This window comes from Leuciscus leuciscus (assembly GCF_965113295.1).
Source record: "Leuciscus leuciscus genome assembly, chromosome: 2".
Taxonomy (NCBI): Eukaryota; Metazoa; Chordata; class Actinopteri; order Cypriniformes; family Leuciscidae; genus Leuciscus; species Leuciscus leuciscus.
In genome coordinates this window covers 12,695,317-12,714,626 of record NC_138726.1, presented here as the reverse complement: position 1 = coordinate 12,714,626, position 19,310 = coordinate 12,695,317, and the positions used below count along the sequence as shown (strand labels likewise).

Sequence of the window (19,310 nt, the reverse complement as noted above, 5' to 3'; positions counted from 1 at the left end):
TGTTTTATATAGATGGTTTAGCTGAAATATAATTTCTAAATATAGTCATAATTACTAAAAAAATACTTAGTATTATAATAATAAATATTGTATTACAATTCTTATAACCAAGCAAAATCTAAAAAAAACCTGTAAGGAACTACAAAGATAGAATAAATATGGCATAAGCAAAAGGGTGCATGGGTGAAAGAAGAATACTTAAAAATCAACATAAACATATTTGAATGAATATTAATGGATATGGCTTCACATTTCTGTGTGATCATTCTTCTTATTAGTAGTATTTTCTTATGTAGTATTTTACTTAACCTGTTTTAGTCATAGATTCTAAAATCAGGTATGGAAATCTATCAGCTAAATGTTACGTTATGCTGTCATGGAAGATAAACATTTGGCCCCACCTTTAGTTCAATCTTACGTCCCTTCTGAAGGACAAGTATAAAACTCTGAGTATAGGACTGTGTCTTTCTCATTGATCTTGTGGAGAGCTTGACGCTCCACCAACACCATGGGGATGTTAAAAAGAATATCTATAGGAGTGCTGATATGGGTGACACTGTCTATTGGACTTGCGGAAACACAAACCAGTAAGACAAATTTATAACAAGTGTTTCTTAATACTGGATTTTAATTTAATTGTAAAATTATAATTTTTTTCTAGTAGAATTGTAGTAATACAATAATTAGATAATTGCATGCAGTTACATGTAATGTCATGCTAATATTTTGAAATAATTTGTTCAGATTTATGAATTAAGATTTTGCCGTTTTGTAAAGCATTCAAACAAATGATTCTTACCTATGTTTTAACATTTATGAATATTTCTCAAACTCCTCCAGCGTTTTTCACAACAATGAACATGCAACCAACTGCTACAGTAGAATTTGTTTCAGGTAAAAATCTCTAAATCATTGAAATTCAAAGGTTTTTTCATAATCAACTTTAAAAGAAACGATTTATTTATTTATTATTATTTTTTATTTTTTTTTACCAGGACTGACTTCACAACACAATGAGCTGGTTTGTAGTGCTTGGGGTAACTACCATTTCAAGACCTATGATGGGAACTACTTCCAGCTTTCATCTTCCTGCAACTACATTTTTACATCGCACTGTTCGACCAGCTATGAAGACTTTAACATCCAGTTGAGGCATCAGGTGGTGAACAATGATCCAACAATCAGCAAAATCATGATGAAACTACAGGGGACAACAATAGAGCTTACTAAAGGCTCTCTCAGTGTAAATGGGCAAATGTGAGTGATTCTGATTAAGTTTGTTTGATTTTTCAGATCATATAATCTGACTTAAACTGTGTTGACTTCTGACTTCATCTCACATTGCTGTCAATCTTTGTTTGGTGGTGGTGGTTTGGGAGTTGGAAAGACAAAAAATACAAACGTCTAATGTTACCACTTTATCTGTAGAGTGACACTTCCATTTACCAACTCTGAAGTTTTCATCGAGAAGATGACATCTTATATTGCAGTCAAGGCTGTTTTGGGTCTAGTAGCCATGTGGAATGAAGATGATTCTTTCATGGTAAGGATATCTTCATTATGCAACAAACCAGCTACCTCCAATAGCCTACTTAATTAAAGGGATAGTTCACCCAAAAATGAAAATTCTGTCATCATTTATTCTCCCTCAAGTTGTTCCAAACCTGTATGCATTTCTTTCTTCTGCTGAACACAAAAGAAGATGTTTTGAAGAATATGGGCCAAACAGTTGATGGGCCCCATTGACTTCCATAGTATCGAGAAAAATTGGGGAAAAAAATACTATTGAAGTCAATGTTTGGTTGAACAATGTTCGGTTAAAAAATCAACCGTTTGGTTATTGAGATTCTTCAAAATATCAAAATATTAAAAAATATGTTAAGGTTTGGAACAACTTGAGGGTGATAAAATGATAACAGAATTTTCATTTTTGGGTGAACTATCCCTTTAACCAACCAACAGGAGGAGGGCACTAATACAGGTGTAATATAATCTATTTTCAGGTCAAGTTAGATGAAAAATATCAAAACCAGACATGTGGACTGTGTGGTGACTTCAATGGAATCCAGATTTACAATGAATTCATCAGTGATGGTATTTGTTCATTTATTTATTCATTTTTGCAATGCTGTCTTTAGAAAAATATATAATTGTATTGCATGTTTTACATGATTGTCCAGAGACAATAAAGAATCTTTGCATGTCTTGTTTTAGGAACTACGCTGTCGGTTTCTGATTATGGGAACCTCTGGAAGATGGATGGTCCAACAGAAATCTGTAATGAAGACAAAATATCTCTAGATGAAAACTGTGGAGATGAGGTAAGAAATGAAATTGCCCACACTCAATTAGACGTTTCCTTTGTCTACACAGAAATGACAAGCAATTAACACCCCTTAAAACTGGGGTGGTAATAATTAAATGTTTGGGCTAAAAAATGGCCAGTTTCAGTTAAAATGCCTGTTTTGGGTGTCCAAGGAAATTGGGACTGGGGTGAATTCAGGTTTAACTCGTATTCTTGTAGTAGTGCTGTTTTAAACAAAAACAAAAAACAAGAACATATTATGTATAAAATAGTCATTTAGCAGTGACTTTTATCCGTAGACACCCCACACTTATTATTACAGCCCAGAAAGTGCATTGCTCAAGGTGTTGGTTTATGCTCTCTTCTTGTCCAGAGTACTTCTGGTCCTAAACTTCACCCACTTTACCCACCATTTTTTACTTACATAAAAGTAATGCTTCTGAAAAAAGAAATGCAGATGCATTTATTTAAAGTGACTTGAGAAATGAAGAACACATCTTATTGAACATTTTCAGCATTATAAATCTCATATTATATGTAATCAGGGTTCAAGTCACAGGTACTGTATATACATTTTTATCTTTTTGTCTTTAGTAAATCAATCAATTTTTGAATATGAATGAATTTATATCACAAGCAGGGGAGTATTTGGAATTATTATTATTGATAGTCATAATTATTGTACCTGTTTGTTAATGATTATTTTTTGTCTCATTCTCCACAGACTTTTTGCCGTGATATCTTCTCTAGTTCAGTGTTCAGTGATTGCGGAGGTCTGGTTTCCATCGATTCATTTGTCAAAGTTTGCATGAAAGACTTATGCCATTGCAATGGCTCCTCTGGATCCTTCTGCCTATGCAAAACTATCGCTGAATATTCTAGACAGTGTGTACATGCAGGTGGAAGGCCTGAAGAATGGAGAACAGAATATTTTTGCCGTAAGTATGCCATGTTTATGCCATGCATGGCTCATTCTTTTAGTTCTTTGTCAGTGTTTGTCTTATCATTGTGTGAGTTTTCAAAAGAAGATCTGGGGCTTAAACACCCTCACAATGCCGCTGATCTAGAGTCTCTTGTTGTAGTTTTGCATTCTTTTTGATAACCGATGCTCTCTTTTTCTATATTGCAGCACATCCGTGCCCAGAAAGCATGGTATACCAAGAGTGTGGAAATCCCTGTACTGACACCTGTACCAACCCTGAAAGAGGACAAGTGTGTGAGCGCCACTGCATTGATGGATGCTTCTGCCCTCCTGGTATAGTGTTTTTATTATGATTTTCCTTATTGACACTATCTTCTAAAGTAATTGACTACAATCATTTCACTGATACCTTCCCAATCTAATGTCTTTTTGTCTTTAATCTGATTTTATTTTGTGTATTCCTCCAGTGGTCTACAGCCATTTTTTTTTTTTTACTTTATGCTGAACTTGGCGACTTTTGTGCCACTTGCTATATGAACACAGACACACACACACACACACACACACACACACACACACACACACACACACACACACACACACACACACACACACACACACACACACACACACACACACACACACACACACACACACACACACACACTTTTTTTTTTTTTTTTTTACTGGTGTTCTGAACGTGTCAATTCTGTCTAAGCCATAACCCATTTTCCTCTTCCTCTCGCTTTAAGGCACTATTTTCGATGATATACACAAGACTGGCTGTATTCCACACAGTGAATGCTCCTGCATCCTTGGAGGTAAAATATTTGCCTCTGGGGAGAATTACACAAGCAACTGCAGAGAGTGGTAAGCCTCCATTGTTTGAAATTCACACTCAATTTTCTAAAACCATTATAAAAAAAGAAAAAAGAAAAAAAAGAAAAAGCAGTTGAAGATTTAATGTTTTAATATTATAGCCTATTATGTACTATTGACCTGGTTTCACAGACAAGGCTTAAGATAGTCCCAGTCTGAAATGCATGTTTGAGCTGTTTTAACTGAAAGCAACTCGCATTCTTAAATATATCTTAAAACAAGACATATCTTAAAATATGTCAGTGCCATTGTTTTTTCTCAGGATGCACACCAGTAAAAAAAAAAATGAATGGCACGTTTAAAAAAGATACTTAAATGTCCTAATTGAACTAAAGCCTCGTCCTGTGAAACCAGGCCTGAGTGTTTTAAAAGGTATAGGTTTACATTGACATTATTATTTCCCATTTAGTACCTGTGAACAGGGACAGTGGAATTGTAACCAAAAGGATTGTCCACGTGCCTGTTCAGTAGAGGGTGGATCCCATATTACCACTTATGATGGAAAAGCCTACACCTTTCATGGAGACTGCACTTACGTCCTATCCAAAGTATGTGCTTGAAGGCAATTACCTTTATAAGACACCATTAGAAGACATTACATGCAGTATGTGCTGTTGTGCTGTTCTTGTACTAATTAATAGTAAATTAACAATGGATTTCTAAGCATTGTGCTAAACAGTGTCATATTATAATTTTTTTTTTTTTAAACTTGTCGGATAATAAATGTCCAGATGATAGTTATTTTATTTTTAACAATTCATTTTATTAATAAAATGTATTTTTTCTTCAACTAAAAATGATAATTATGGGTTTCTGCTTAACAACTGAAGAGCTTTAAGAAAGCCATTAAAATCTGTTATGATGCTGATATTAGGGATAATTGTGGCTATTGCATGATTGACATGATATGCATGATAAGATCCAAATGGTGCAAATTGATGTGTGGTGGAAACAGGGATTACATTTGCGTGTCTGTAGTTTAAGAAATTAATTGGATATGTTTTTTTTGTTTTCATCAAATTAACCCACAGAAGTTAACTATTGCTGTCTAGATCTATGTTAACAGTACAGACATAGAGAAATAGATTATGGCTGTATAAAGGATAAACAAAATGTGAGCCCACACAAACAAAACTCTATCTTAAAAATTATTCTGATTTTATTATTAACTCTATGTTCACAGTTCTATGGACGTTTTTAAGATAATCATATATGGAAATAAATGTGAATGTAATTTAAAATGGTTGGTCATTTAATCTTCAATTTTTTTAGGTTATATTAATTAACTGGTCCATTTTTCTTTCTTTTTGAAAGCAATGCACAGGAACAGAATTCACAATTCAAGGAGACCTGGTGAAATGTGGTGTGACTGACACTGAAACCTGTTTGAAGGCAATCACTTTGGCATTGTCAAATGGAAATACTGTAAGTACTAAAAAGGATGGGGACGAAAAAACAGATAATGTTTAACAGAACAGGCTTTTATCAAAAATTTATGAAACCATATCTAACGTTTTGTGTCACTGTATATATATATGCACAGTGACACAAAACGTTATATATATATATATTTATATATACATAATCTGGATGTCTTTCCAAAACATTTCTGAACAGAAACTATCTGTGCACACAGGTGTTTAAAGTGGATTCCAGTGGAAATATTGAGGTCAACAGAATAATTGCCCAGCTGCCACTTTTTACAGGTACGGTAGACAGATCAACAGAAAATGTAGGGGGGGGTAAATAAATAAATAAATTCATTAATTAATAATTACAAACAAATATAATTAAACATTCGTAAAGTATACTGAATAAATTTTTGTTATCATAATTTTGCTATCACATAGCTAAATGATATTAAAGCTACACTATGTAACTTTTGGCCCTCCTGTGGTTAAAATAAATAAAACGTGTGTCTTGCGGAAGAAGATTGCTTTGGTTGTGCTTCGGCTCTGCTTCTTTGCGCGCATGAATGTGGTTCGAGGCACCGGTGAACTACGTGGATTTATGACATCTTATCAGAGCGGATAAACAAATAAACAACGGCTGTAGGCTATCTGAAATCGAATATTATACCCTCAGTCAGTTTTCACATTACTCCAATAATATAGTTCAGTGTATGAATAAAAACTATTGCGCGAATTAGGACAATGATGAGTGCCGTGTCGGTATCTTATGGAGAGACCGGTCACCTAAACCTCCGACAAATGTTACAAGATGCTGGAATACATTCGGCATGATGCTCACAGTGCATGTATTCTCTAGCTAGCGGCTAGTCTGTACATGTTATACACTCGTTTTCGAGGTGAATAGAATGAGTGCACTTGATATCCACAGTGGTTTACGACTCCACTACAAGTGGATTTCCCCTAAAATAGTGCACTAAGTGTATGGGGGCCGTTTTTTGGGTCTGTTTTTATAACCAGTTTACGACATAATCACTCTCATTGACAACATTGATATTTTTATTTGTAATTTTTTTATATATATAAAAAAAAGACCATTTGATTTAGATCAAATTAGACCATTTGATCTAATTTCAAATGGTGTGGGCGCGCATTGAATATTTGTTTTGAAAGACTGATCATGAAGAGAAAAATATATATGGTTATGTGGACTATGGTTATATAAAGAACTACTTGATTACTACTTGATGTCTTGCCTTATATTAAACACACACCAATGTCTGTAATTCTAAATTTGTATTTTTATTTGATTTTCAGCTGATGTGAGCATTTTCAAGCCCTCCTCATTCTACATTATCATTCAGGCCCATTTGATTGGGCTTCGTCTGGAGATCCAGCTTGTACCGTTAATGCAACTTTACATCACAGTCAATTCAGCGTACCAAGGAGAAACATGTGGTATTTATTTTTACAGACCTCTTTGCGTTAACCCTCTCGTACAATCCTCTGGACAAAAGCAGCATTATTTTTTTTCTGTGGGAATATTTACATGTCTTCAGTTAATTTGATTTTATATCCTAGATTAATTTAGTTAATGAATCAATCCATAGGTCTTTGTGGCAATTTCAACAACATTGAGGCTGATGACTTTACAACCATTGGCGGACTCAGGGAAGGAACAGCTTTGGATTTTGCCAACACCTGGAAAACAAGAGCAAGTTGCCTTGATGTTAAAAGAAACTTTGAGAATCCTTGCAGTCTTAGCACTGAAAATGGTATGAATTTACTTTTACTGTTTTTTTTACTGTCATGTGATTTCCACAAAACTTGCATTTGTAACTCTGGAATGTCATCTAAAACTGATTGTTTTTCTAAAAACACACAGAAAAATATGCACAGCACTGGTGCTCCCTGCTGTCAGATCCTTCATCAGTGTTTGCCCCCTGCCACTCTGAAATCAGCCCTGAAGTCTACAAAGCAGTAAGTGAAATCTATTATAATATATTATAAGATATAATTGTAATATTTATTTTCAAGCTGAATCTAACTTTTCCATACTTTTTAGAATTGTATATATGACAGCTGCAACTGTGAGAAGAGTGAGGACTGTATGTGTGCTGCATTGTCTTCATACGTACATGCATGTGCTGCAAGAGGGATTGCTCTTGATGGCTGGAGAGATGCTGCCTGCAGTGAGTTGCCTTCTTCTCAGAAAGGCTTGAGAATATTTGATATTTTGGTATTGATATTTGATAGCTTGACAAGCTGTTTTGGGATTTTACTTAAAAAGTCATGCTGATTAAAAACAATATGTGAGATGGGAGTTCAAATAAAAGTTTTTGCTCACATATGTTCATTAAGTAGATTGTAGTTAAACCCAAATAAATGTCCTCTCCTTCTTCTCAGAAAAGTACACCCTAACTTGCCTCGCTACCACGGTCTACTCCTATCAAATGACCAGCTGTGACCGCACTTGCCAATCCCTCAGCCAATCAGACACCACCTGCGCCGTTGACTTTGTGCCAGTAGATGGCTGTGGCTGTGCAGAAGGAACATACATGAACGAGAATGGTGACTGTGTTGCATCTGCCAGCTGCTCATGCTATGATTCAGGCAAAATTATTCCTGCTGGGATCTCCATCTCCAAAGATGGAGGATCATGGTATGGACATGGAGTTGGTTACATTTCTGTTGAACGGGGTATATTTTGCATACAGGGTTTTCATGTCAAGGACCCCCCAAAACCCTCAGGCACTCATGAAAATCTAACCACCTGTATTTACACATTTTTAATAATATTCGGTTACAATTTTGAGAAAAATAAAGAATTGATTTTAGTATCATCATTGTATTCAGGCCAAACTAAATTTGTATAGAGCATTTCACTATATTTTTGCATGTCTTGTTTTTCTCTTAAATTGTTTAATAATCTTAACCAAGGGGATGCAGGGGGTCCATGGAGTTCAGTTTGAAAAACCCTGTTGTAGACTACTGTCCCAAATGTGATTTAATAATATTTAACTTAATATTTAAATTTCAGTATTTGCGAACAAGGGAAACTGACCTGCTCTGGTGGATCAAATGGGAAAGGTGTGTATCTGTTTGTGTGAGTGTGTGTGCATGTGTGTGTGTGTGTGTGTGTGTGTGTGTGTGTGTGTGTGTGTGTGTGTGTGTGTGTGTGTGTGTGTGTGTGTGAGAGAGAGAGAGAGAGAGAGAGAGAGAGAGAGAGAGAGAGAGAGAGAGAGAGAGAGAGAGAGAGAGAGAGAGAGAGAGGGGCTATATTTAAATTGTTAAAATAATATGTTTCTAAGTTACTGTAAAGAGTTTTTAGAACTTTCTGAGATTTATTTTCTCAGTGATTTTATTTGACATCAGCTACACTTATACCTTTAAGTGAATACATTGTCTTAATCAATTCTTTGAATCTTTACTTTTAGAATGCAAAGAGCCAATGATGTTTTTCAACTGCTCCAGCGCTAGCCCTGGTTCCAAGGGATCAGAGTGTCAGAAGAGCTGCAAAACATTAGACATGGCCTGTGTGAGTTACTTGAATACTTATAAAGGTGTAGGTCATGCTTATGTTATTCTAAACCAGTATGCTAGTTTTTTTTTTTTTTTCTGTGTAACACAAAACAACAAATTTAAGAGACATGACATGGTCATGGTGCACTGTACTTCAGCAAAAGTAGAGCTCCAATTGGGATAATAAAACACCAGAATTGCACCACAAAAGTAGTACCAAATCTAATATGCCGAATGGAAAATGAGACAGACTGTACAGAAAAGAGAGGTGTGAAGATACTTTATAAACTCTCTCCTTTTGTGTTCCACTGAGAAAATAACATCATATGGGTTTAGAATGGCATTGGGGTAAGTAAATGACCAATAAATTGTAATTTAAGGGTGAATTATTCCTTTCTGCAGTAATAATTTGTTGTGAAATATTGCAAATGTGTTACTGCAGATCAGCACAGAGTGTGTGTCTGGCTGTGTGTGCCCATCTGGGCTGGTGTCAGATGGGAAAGGTGGCTGCATTGCTGAAGACCTCTGTCCTTGCATCCATAATGGAGTTGCCTACCAACCTGGGGAAAGCATTAAGACTGATTGCAATACATGGTAAGTACAACTGTGAGATTTTTTATTATTTTTTATATTTTAGATACTATTGTTTATAATGCACTTACATTACTTTTTGTAGTGCTTGTAAGAATAGACGATGGATATGTACCACAAACCAGTGCAGTGGGACATGCAGCATCTATGGAGATGGTCATTATAGAACCTTTGATGAGAAAAGATATGTCTTTAGTGGAAACTGTGAATACAGCCTTGTTCAGGTATTAACCTTACACTTTCTTATGAGGCCTGAAGATCTTTATAACTTAATCTAAATCTAAATATTCATGTTATGCCCAGGACTTTTGCAATAGCACCAGTGGCACTTTTAGAGTCATTACTGAAAATATCCCCTGCGGATCCACTGGCACCACTTGTTCCAAGGCTATCAAGCTTTTTCTTGGAGTGAGTTAACTCTTGGCATTTACCAAAGCAGGCATATAAAACCTTAAATTAGTACAGAATGAACATTGTATTTGTCATTTATATTTCAGAGCAATGAGCTTAGATTGACAGATGGATCCTACCAAGTTGTTCACAGAGATGTAGGAGAGGAGATTCCCTACCAGATGCGCACCATGGGGCTTTACTTGGTGATTGAGGCCAGTAATGGTCTGATGCTCATTTGGGACAGAAAAACAACAATACACATCAAACTGAATCCAGAGTTTAGTGTGAGTAATGTGGCAGGACTATCACCTAAATCTTTGTCAAGTCTATTTATTAAATATTATATATATATATTTATATAAATATCGTATTAATGTTTATAATAACAGTGTTCTATTCATATTGACAGGGGCGCGTGTGTGGTCTATGTGGAAACTACGATGGGAACGCAAACAATGACTTCACTACACGCAGTCAAGCAATTGCTGTTGAAGCCCTGGATTTTGTAAACAGCTGGAAGCTCTCTAGTTGTCCAGATGCAACTCTCATCCAAGAACCATGTGTCCATAATCCGTATAGAGAGGCCTGGGCACAGAGGCAGTGCAGCATCATTACTAGCAATGTCTTCTCAACCTGTCATTCACAGGTACTTACAACAAACTGCTATTTAGGGAACTCGAATATCCATATGTTAAGTATATTATGTCTGAAAAATCGATTGTATTTACCAGCCACATTGTTATGAATATTGCTTTAAAGGTGGACCCCTCTCCTTTTTATGATGCTTGTGTGAGAGACGCATGTGCCTGTGATAGTGGTGGAGATTATGAATGTTTTTGCACTGCTGTAACAGCCTATGCACAAGCCTGTAATGAGGCTGGAGCCTGTGTTGCCTGGAGAACACCTAAAATATGCCGTGAGTCACTGATAACTATCGCATTGTCATCAGATATGCTGTAAAGAATGATTAAAAACTGTACACCACAAAAGCCTAAAACAAGTTTAAGGTTTGCCTTTTCATTGCAGCATTGTTCTGTGATTATTACAACCCCCCTGGTGAATGTGAGTGGCATTACAAACCTTGTGGAGCTCCTTGTATGCAGACATGCAGAAACCCTTCTGGAAACTGCTCTAGTCAGATACCAGCGCTTGAAGGTGAGAACTCATAATTACAACCAGTTATATAATTTGCATGTTATTGAGAAAAAACCTATAAATACTTATATTTGGAAGACACATTGAAATAATTTTGTCACATCACACTTATTTTGTATTCTATTAAATTCATATTTTTTAAATAATGCATAATAATCAGTGTACATTTACTACTCTAGAAACCCTAGAGATAATTTCGGGGGGATTTTGATCGTGGAAAAGTGATTTTTGTCAAGTATTCATGCAAATGTATCATTCAAATATCACCTTGGTTCAGAATCATAAAAAATCATAATAGGCTATGTCCCCTAAACTGGACAAGTTTATAGAATAGTTAGTTTATATTATAGTTTATATTTGTCTTCAAAACAGTTGATTCACTGAAATCTATTCTTAAATTGTACTTCACATTGCCACATTGCACATTACATGTTTTGTTTGTTTTTAATCTGATTTATATTTTCCCCTTTGAATCTTTTTTAGGATGCTATCCTAAATGCCCTCCTGAGCAGCCTGTTTTTGATGAGGATAACATGAAGTGTGTGACACAGGAAGATTGTGGCTGCTTTGTTGAAATGTTACATTATCAAATTGGCCAGCAGGTGCCAACCACAGAAAACTGTCAGTCATGGTATGCGTATTTTCTACTTCGTATTTTTCTACTCTAGTTTCATATAGGTCACTAATAGTTTTTAAATATCATATTTGTGTTTTTTTCATGCAGTTATTGTTCATCATTTGGTGTTATCTGTGAGTTTGATGTAAATGGTAAGATTTTTTGCCACTTCAGTTATAGTTTAGTTTTGAAGATTAGTTTAGTTTAGTTGAAAGTCTGCTTTCATTATATTCTTTTTTTCATACTTTTTCTTCATTTACAGCATGTACATGCCAATACAACAATGTAGAGTACTACTTTGGAGATATAATTTATCACACAACGGATGGACTGGGAGGATGTATCACAGGCAGATGTTCAGTCAATGGAACTATTGAGAGGACTTTGATACCTTGTGAAACGACGGCTGTCCCAACAGTCACATCCCCCCAGACCACAACACAGAAATTAACACCAACCCCGACAACAGTTTTTGTCTTCAGCACCCCAGGTACCTTGTTATTTCTGTTTTTCCTCATATATTGCTTGTATATTTAGGGTTCATTCATTGGAAATCAAAGCTTATTATGCATCAGTTATACTGGAAGGACTTGTTGTAGTAAACATTGATTATTTTCATTCAATTACAAATGATCACAACTTCTCCAGACAATGGAACTGAAAAATATTTTCATATTATTCAAACACTGAACATGTATTTTACAACACAAAATTATTAATTTGCTCTTATTCTTAATTACTTTAAGATTTTTCTTATTGAAATGCTTATTTTACATTCATCTTACATTTAATAACTTATTTACTTGATGACCACAGAATACACTTCACCGGAAACTGAAAAAGAAACAACCACAACTCATGAGGTTCTATCTACATCCAACAAGCCAGAACAACTGACAAGTGGACCAACAACTGTAGTTATTTTAACTGCTTCTACTGCGGAAATTAAACATTCAACTGAACAACAGGTGTATGTAACTTCAAAGCCTTCAACATCATCAGATCAAACATCAACACTGTCCTTATCAACGACAGCAAAGAAAACAACAGACACTGAAAGTTCCATAGAGACACAAAGTACAGTAACATCAAAAACCTCAATTGCACCCATTACAAAAACACTTCCAACAGTCACTGGTAAAGTGTGGACAACACTTTCCACAGAATCACAATCTGTGTCCACACTTCAGACGACTGGAGATCAAACCACTAAGTATGAATTTACCACGTTATCTAAAACATCAACATCTACAAGCACATCCCTCCCAATTACACAAACTTCACTACCAGACGTTACATCCACGCAACCAACAACTCTAACAAAGACAACTGCAGTGCCAGTCACTTCACTTGTGTCAACAACAGTGAGTGTCGAATCGTCCACTGGGATTGAGGTTAGCACTCAGGGTCTTTCTTCAACAACAAAACCAATCAAAGCTGAAACAACTCTTTCAACCACCACACCAGCCATCTCATCCACTACTGTCCTTGTCGAGGAGGGAAGCACCACTGTCCAGCCACCTACAGGAACATCATCTCCAAGCAGTGTCTACACAACTTCAAAATCATCTACAGCTACTCAAACAACTGGAGAAGTAACAACAACTGAGACTGTAACTGAGAATGAATTGACCACCTCCCCGACACCTGTGTCCACCACCAGGCCACCAAAGGTGGTAACAACTGGTCAAACAAGCCTACCAACAACTACAGCCACGACCACTTTAGAAGAGTTAACAGCTACATCATCTGAAACGTCGACATCCACAGGCACATCTCTCCCAGTGACACAAACTTCACTACCAGTCGTTACATCCACGCAACCAACAACGCTAACAAAGACAACTGCAGTGCCAGTCACTACACTTGTGTCAACAACAGTGAGTGTTGAATCGTCCACTGGGTATGAGGTTAGCACTCAGGGTCTTTCTTCAACAACAAAACCAGTCAAAGCTGAAACAACTCTTTCAACCACCACACCAGCCATCTCATCCACTACTGTCCTTGTCGAGGAGGGAAGCACCACTGTCCAGCCACCTACAGGAACATCATCTCCAAGCAGTGTCTACACAACTTCAAAATCATCTACAGCTACTCAAACAACTGGAGAAGTAACAACAACTGAGACTGTAACTGAGAATGAATTGACCACATCTCCGACACCTGGGTCCACCACCAGGCCGCCAAAGGTGGTAACAACTGGTCAAATAAGCCTACCAACAACTACAGCCACGACCACTTTAGAAGAGTTAACAGCTACACCATCTGAAACGTCGACATCCACAGGCACATCTCTCCCAGTGACACAAACTTCACTACCAGTCGTTACATCCACGCAACCAATAACGCTAACAAAGACAACTGCAGTGCCAGTCACTACACTTGTGTCAACAACAGTGAGTGTTGAATCGTCCACTGGGTTTGAGGTTAGCACTCAGGGTCTTTCTTCAACAACAAAACCAGTCAAAGCTGAAACAACTCTTTCAACCACCACACCAGCCATCTCATCCACTACTGTCCTTGTCGAGGAGGGAAGCACCACTGTCCAGCCACCTACAGGAACATCATCTCCAAGCAGTGTCTACACAACTTCAAAATCATCTACAGCTACTCAAACAACTGGAGAAGTAACAACAACTGAGACTGTAACTGAGAATGAATTGACCACATCTCCGACACCTGGGTCCACCACCAAGCCGCCAAAGGTGGTAACAACTGGTCAAACAAGCCTACCAACAACTACAGCCACGACCACTTTAGAAGAGTTAACAGCTACACCATCTGAAACGTCGACATCCACAGGCACATCTCTCCCAGTGACACAAACTTCACTACCAGTCGTTACATCCACGCAACCAATAACGCTAACAAAGACAACTGCAGTGCCAGTCACTACACTTGTGTCAACAACAGTGAGTGTTGAATCGTCCACTGGGTTTGAGGTTAGCACTCAGGGTCTTTCTTCAACAACAAAACCAGTCAAAGCTGAAACAACTCTTTCAACCACCACACCAGCCATCTCATCCACTACTGTCCTTGTCGAGGAGGGAAGCACCACTGTCCAGCCACCTACAGGAACATCATCTCCAAGCAGTGTCTACACAACTTCAAAATCATCTACAGCTACTCAAACAACTGGAGAAGTAACAACAACTGAGACTGTAACTGAGAATGAATTGACCACATCTCCGACACCTGGGTCCACCACCAGGCCGCCAAAGGTGGTAACAACTGGTCAAACAAGCCTACCAACAACTACAGCCACGACCACTTTAGAAGAGTTAACAGCTACATCATCTGAAACGTCGACATCCACAGGCACATCTCTCCCAGTGACACAAACTTCACTACCAGTCGTTACATCCACGCAACCAACAACGCTAACAAAGACAACTGCAGTGCCAGTCACTACACTTGTGTCAACAACAGTGAGTGTTGAATCGTCCACTGGGTATGAGGTTAGCACTCAGGGTCTTTCTTCAACAACAAAACCAGTCAAAGCTGAAACAACTCTTTCAACCACCACACCAGCCATCTCATCCACTACTGTACTTGTCGAGGAGGGAAGCACCACTGTCCAGCCACCTACAGGAACATCATCTCCAAGCAGTGTCTACACAACTTCAAAATCATCTACAGCTACTCAAACAACTGGAGAAGTAACAACAACTGAGACTGTAACTGAGAACGAATTGACCACATCTCCGACACCTGTGTCCACCACCAGGCCGCCAAAGGTGGTAACAACTGGTCAAACAAGCCTACCAACAACTACAGCCACGACCACTTTAGAAGAGTTAACAGCAACATCATCTGAAACGTCGACATCCACAGGCACATCTCTCCCAGTGACACAAACTTCACTACCAGTCGTTACATCCACGCAACCAACAACGCTAACAAAGACAACTGCAGTGCCAGTCACTACACTTGTGTCAACAACAGTGAGTGTTGAATCGTCCACTGGGTATGAGGTTAGCACTCAGGGTCTTTCTTCAACAACAAAACCAGTCAAAGCTGAAACAACTCTTTCAACCACCACACCAGCCATCTCATCCACTACTGTCCTTGTCGAGGAGGGAAGCACCACTGTCCAGCCACCTACAGGAACATCATCTCCAAGCAGTGTCTACACAACTTCAAAATCATCTACAGCTACTCAAACAACTGGAGAAGTAACAACAACTGAGACTGTAACTGAGAATGAATTGACCACATCTCCGACACCTGGGTCCACCACCAGGCCGCCAAAGGTGGTAACAACTGGTCAAACAAGCCTACCAACAACTACAGCCACGACCACTTTAGAAGAGTTAACAGCTACATCATCTGAAACGTCGACATCCACAGGCACATCTCTCCCAGTGACACAAACTTCACTACCAGTCGTTACATCCACGCAACCAACAACGCTAACAAAGACAACTGCAGTGCCAGTCACTACACTTGTGTCAACAACAGTGAGTGTTGAATCGTCCACTGGGTATGAGGTTAGCACTCAGGGTCTTTCTTCAACAACAAAACCAGTCAAAGCTGAAACAACTCTTTCAACCACCACACCAGCCATCTCATCCACTACCGTCCTTGTCGAGGAGGGAAGCACCACTGTCCAGCCACCTACAGGAACATCATCTCCAAGCAGTGTCTACACAACTTCAAAATCATCTACAGCTACTCAAACAACTGGAGAAGTAACAACAACTGAGACTGTAACTGAGAATGAATTGACCACATCTCCGACACCTGGGTCCACCACCAGGCCGCCAAAGGTGGTAACAACTGGTCAAACAAGCCTACCAACAACTACAGCCACGACCACTTTAGAAGAGTTAACAGCTACATCATCTGAAACGTCGACATCCACAGGCACATCTCTCCCAGTGACACAAACTTCACTACCAGTCGTTACATCCACGCAACCAACAACGCTAACAAAGACAACTGCAGTGCCAGTCACTACACTTGTGTCAACAACAGTGAGTGTTGAATCGTCCACTGGGTATGAGGTTAGCACTCAGGGTCTTTCTTCAACAACAAAACCAGTCAAAGCTGAAACAACTCTTTCAACCACCACACCAGCCATCTCATCCACTACTGTACTTGTCGAGGAGGGAAGCACCACTGTCCAGCCACCTACAGGAACATCATCTCCAAGCAGTGTCTACACAACTTCTAAATCATCTACAGCTACTCAAACAACTGGAGAAGTAACAACAACTGAGACTGTAACTGAGAACGAATTGACCACATCTCCGACACCTGTGTCCACCACCAGGCCGCCAAAGGTGGTAACAACTGGTCAAACAAGCCTACCAACAACTACAGCCACGACCACTTTAGAAGAGTTAACAGCTACATCATCTGAAACGTCGACATCCAAAGGCACATCTCTCCCAGTGACACAAACTTCACTACCAGTCGTTACATCCACGCAACCAACAACGCTAACAAAGACAACTGCAGTGCCAGTCACTACACTTGTGTCAACAACAGTGAGTGTTGAATCGTCCACTGGGTATGAGGTTAGCACTCAGGGTCTTTCTTCAACAACAAAACCAGTCAAAGCTGAAACAACTCTTTCAACCACCACACCAGCCATCTCATCCACTACTGTCCTTGTCGAGGAGGGAAGCACCACTGTCCAGCCACCTACAGGAACATCATCTCCAAGCAGTGTCTACACAACTTCAAAATCATCTACAGCTACTCAAACAACTGGAGAAGTAACAACAACTGAGACTGTAACTGAGAATGAATTGACCACATCTCCGACACCTGGGTCCACCACCAGGCCGCCAAAGGTGGTAACAACTGGTCAAACAAGCCTACCAACAACTACAGCCACGACCACTTTAGAAGAGTTAACAGCTACATCATCTGAAACGTCGACATCCACAGGCACATCTCTCCCAGTGACACAAACTTCACTACCAGTCGTTACATCCACGCAACCAACAACGCTAACAAAGACAACTGCAGTGCCAGTCACTACACTTGTGTCAACAACAGTGAGTGTTGAATCGTCCACTGGGTATGAGGTTAGCACTCAGGGTCTTTCTTCAACAACAAAACCAGTCAAAGCTGAAACAACTCTTTCAACCACCACACCAGCCATCTCATCCACTACTGTACTTGTCGAGGAGGGAAGCACCACTGTCCAGCCACCTACAGGAACATCATCTCCAAGCAGTGTCTACACAACTTCAAAATCATCTACAGCTACTCAAACAACTGGAGAAGTAACAACAACTGAGACTGTAACTGAGAACGAATTGACCACATCTCCGACACCTGTGTCCACCACCAGGCCGCCAAAGGTGGTAACAACTGGTCAAACAAGCCTACCAACAACTACAGCCACGACCACTTTAGAAGAGTTAACAGCTACATCATCTGAAACGTCGACATCCACAGGCACATCTCTCCCAGTGACACAAACTTCACTACCAGTCGTTACATCCACGCAACCAACAACGCTAACAAAGACAACTGCAGTGCCAGTCACTACACTTGTGTCAACAACAGTGAGTGTTGAATCGTCCACTGGGTATGAGGTTAGCACTCAGGGTCTTTCTTCAACAACAAAACCAGTCAAAGCTGAAACAACTCTTTCAACCACCACACCAGCCATCTCATCCACTACTGTCCTTGTCGAGGAGGGAAGCACCACTGTCCAGCCACCTACAGGAACATCATCTCCAAGCAGTGTCTACACAACTTCAAAATCATCTACAGCTACTCAAACAACTGGAGAAGTAACAACAACTGAGACTGTAACTGAGAATGAATTGACCGCATCTCCGACACCTGGGTCCACCACCAGGCCGCCAAAGGTGGTAACAACTGGTCAAACAAGCCTACCAACAACTACAGCCACGACCACTTTAGAAGAGTTAACAGCTACATCATCTGAAACGTCGACATCCACAGGCACATCTCTCCCAGTGACACAAACTTCACTACCAGTCGTTACATCCACGCAACCAACAACGCTAACAAAGACAACTGCAGTGCCAGTCACTACACTTGTGTCAACAACAGTGAGTGTTGAATCGTCCACTGGGTATGAGGTTAGCACTCAGGGTCTTTCTTCAACAACAAAACCAGTCAAAGCTGAAACAACTCTTTCAACCACCACACCAGCCATCTCATCCACTACTGTCCTTGTCGAGGAGGGAAGCACCACTGTCCAGCCACCTACAGGAACATCATCTCCAAGCAGTGTCTACACAACTTCAAAATCATCTACAGCTACTCAAACAACTGGAGAAGTAACAACAACTGAGACTGTAACTGAGAACGAATTGACCACATCTCCGACACCTGGGTCCACCACCAGGCCGCCAAAGGTGGTAACAACTGGTCAAACAAGCCTACCAACAACTACAGCCACGACCACTTTAGAAGAGTTAACAGCTACATCATCTGAAACGTCGACATCCACAGGCACATCTCTCCCAGTGACACAAACTTCACTACCAGTCGTTACATCCACGCAACCAACAACGCTAACAAAGA

General features: G+C 39.2%; 1 protein-coding gene across 1 annotated transcript; it reads left to right on the top strand.

Moving 5' to 3' along the window:
• Positions 1-496: 496 nt before the first annotated feature.
• LOC309492900 (mucin-5AC-like) lies at positions 497-13,545 on the top strand (the record flags this gene model as incomplete). The annotated part of the gene is made up of 31 exons (XM_082161940.1): positions 497-587; positions 841-894; positions 996-1,257; positions 1,429-1,543; positions 2,004-2,094; positions 2,215-2,321; positions 3,030-3,243; positions 3,435-3,560; positions 3,980-4,097; positions 4,516-4,654; positions 5,421-5,531; positions 5,743-5,812; positions 6,833-6,973; positions 7,126-7,290; positions 7,401-7,495; positions 7,581-7,707; positions 7,922-8,177; positions 8,556-8,605; positions 8,953-9,053; positions 9,480-9,631; positions 9,714-9,852; positions 9,932-10,036; positions 10,126-10,305; positions 10,431-10,667; positions 10,781-10,937; positions 11,048-11,176; positions 11,660-11,807; positions 11,901-11,944; positions 12,055-12,282; positions 12,609-13,387; positions 13,456-13,545. Exons 1-31 carry the CDS (start codon positions 509-511, stop codon positions 13,543-13,545), a joined length of 4,809 nt encoding a protein of 1,602 aa, XP_082018066.1. The 5' UTR covers positions 497-508.
• Between the last annotated feature and the right edge of the window lie 5,765 nt (positions 13,546-19,310).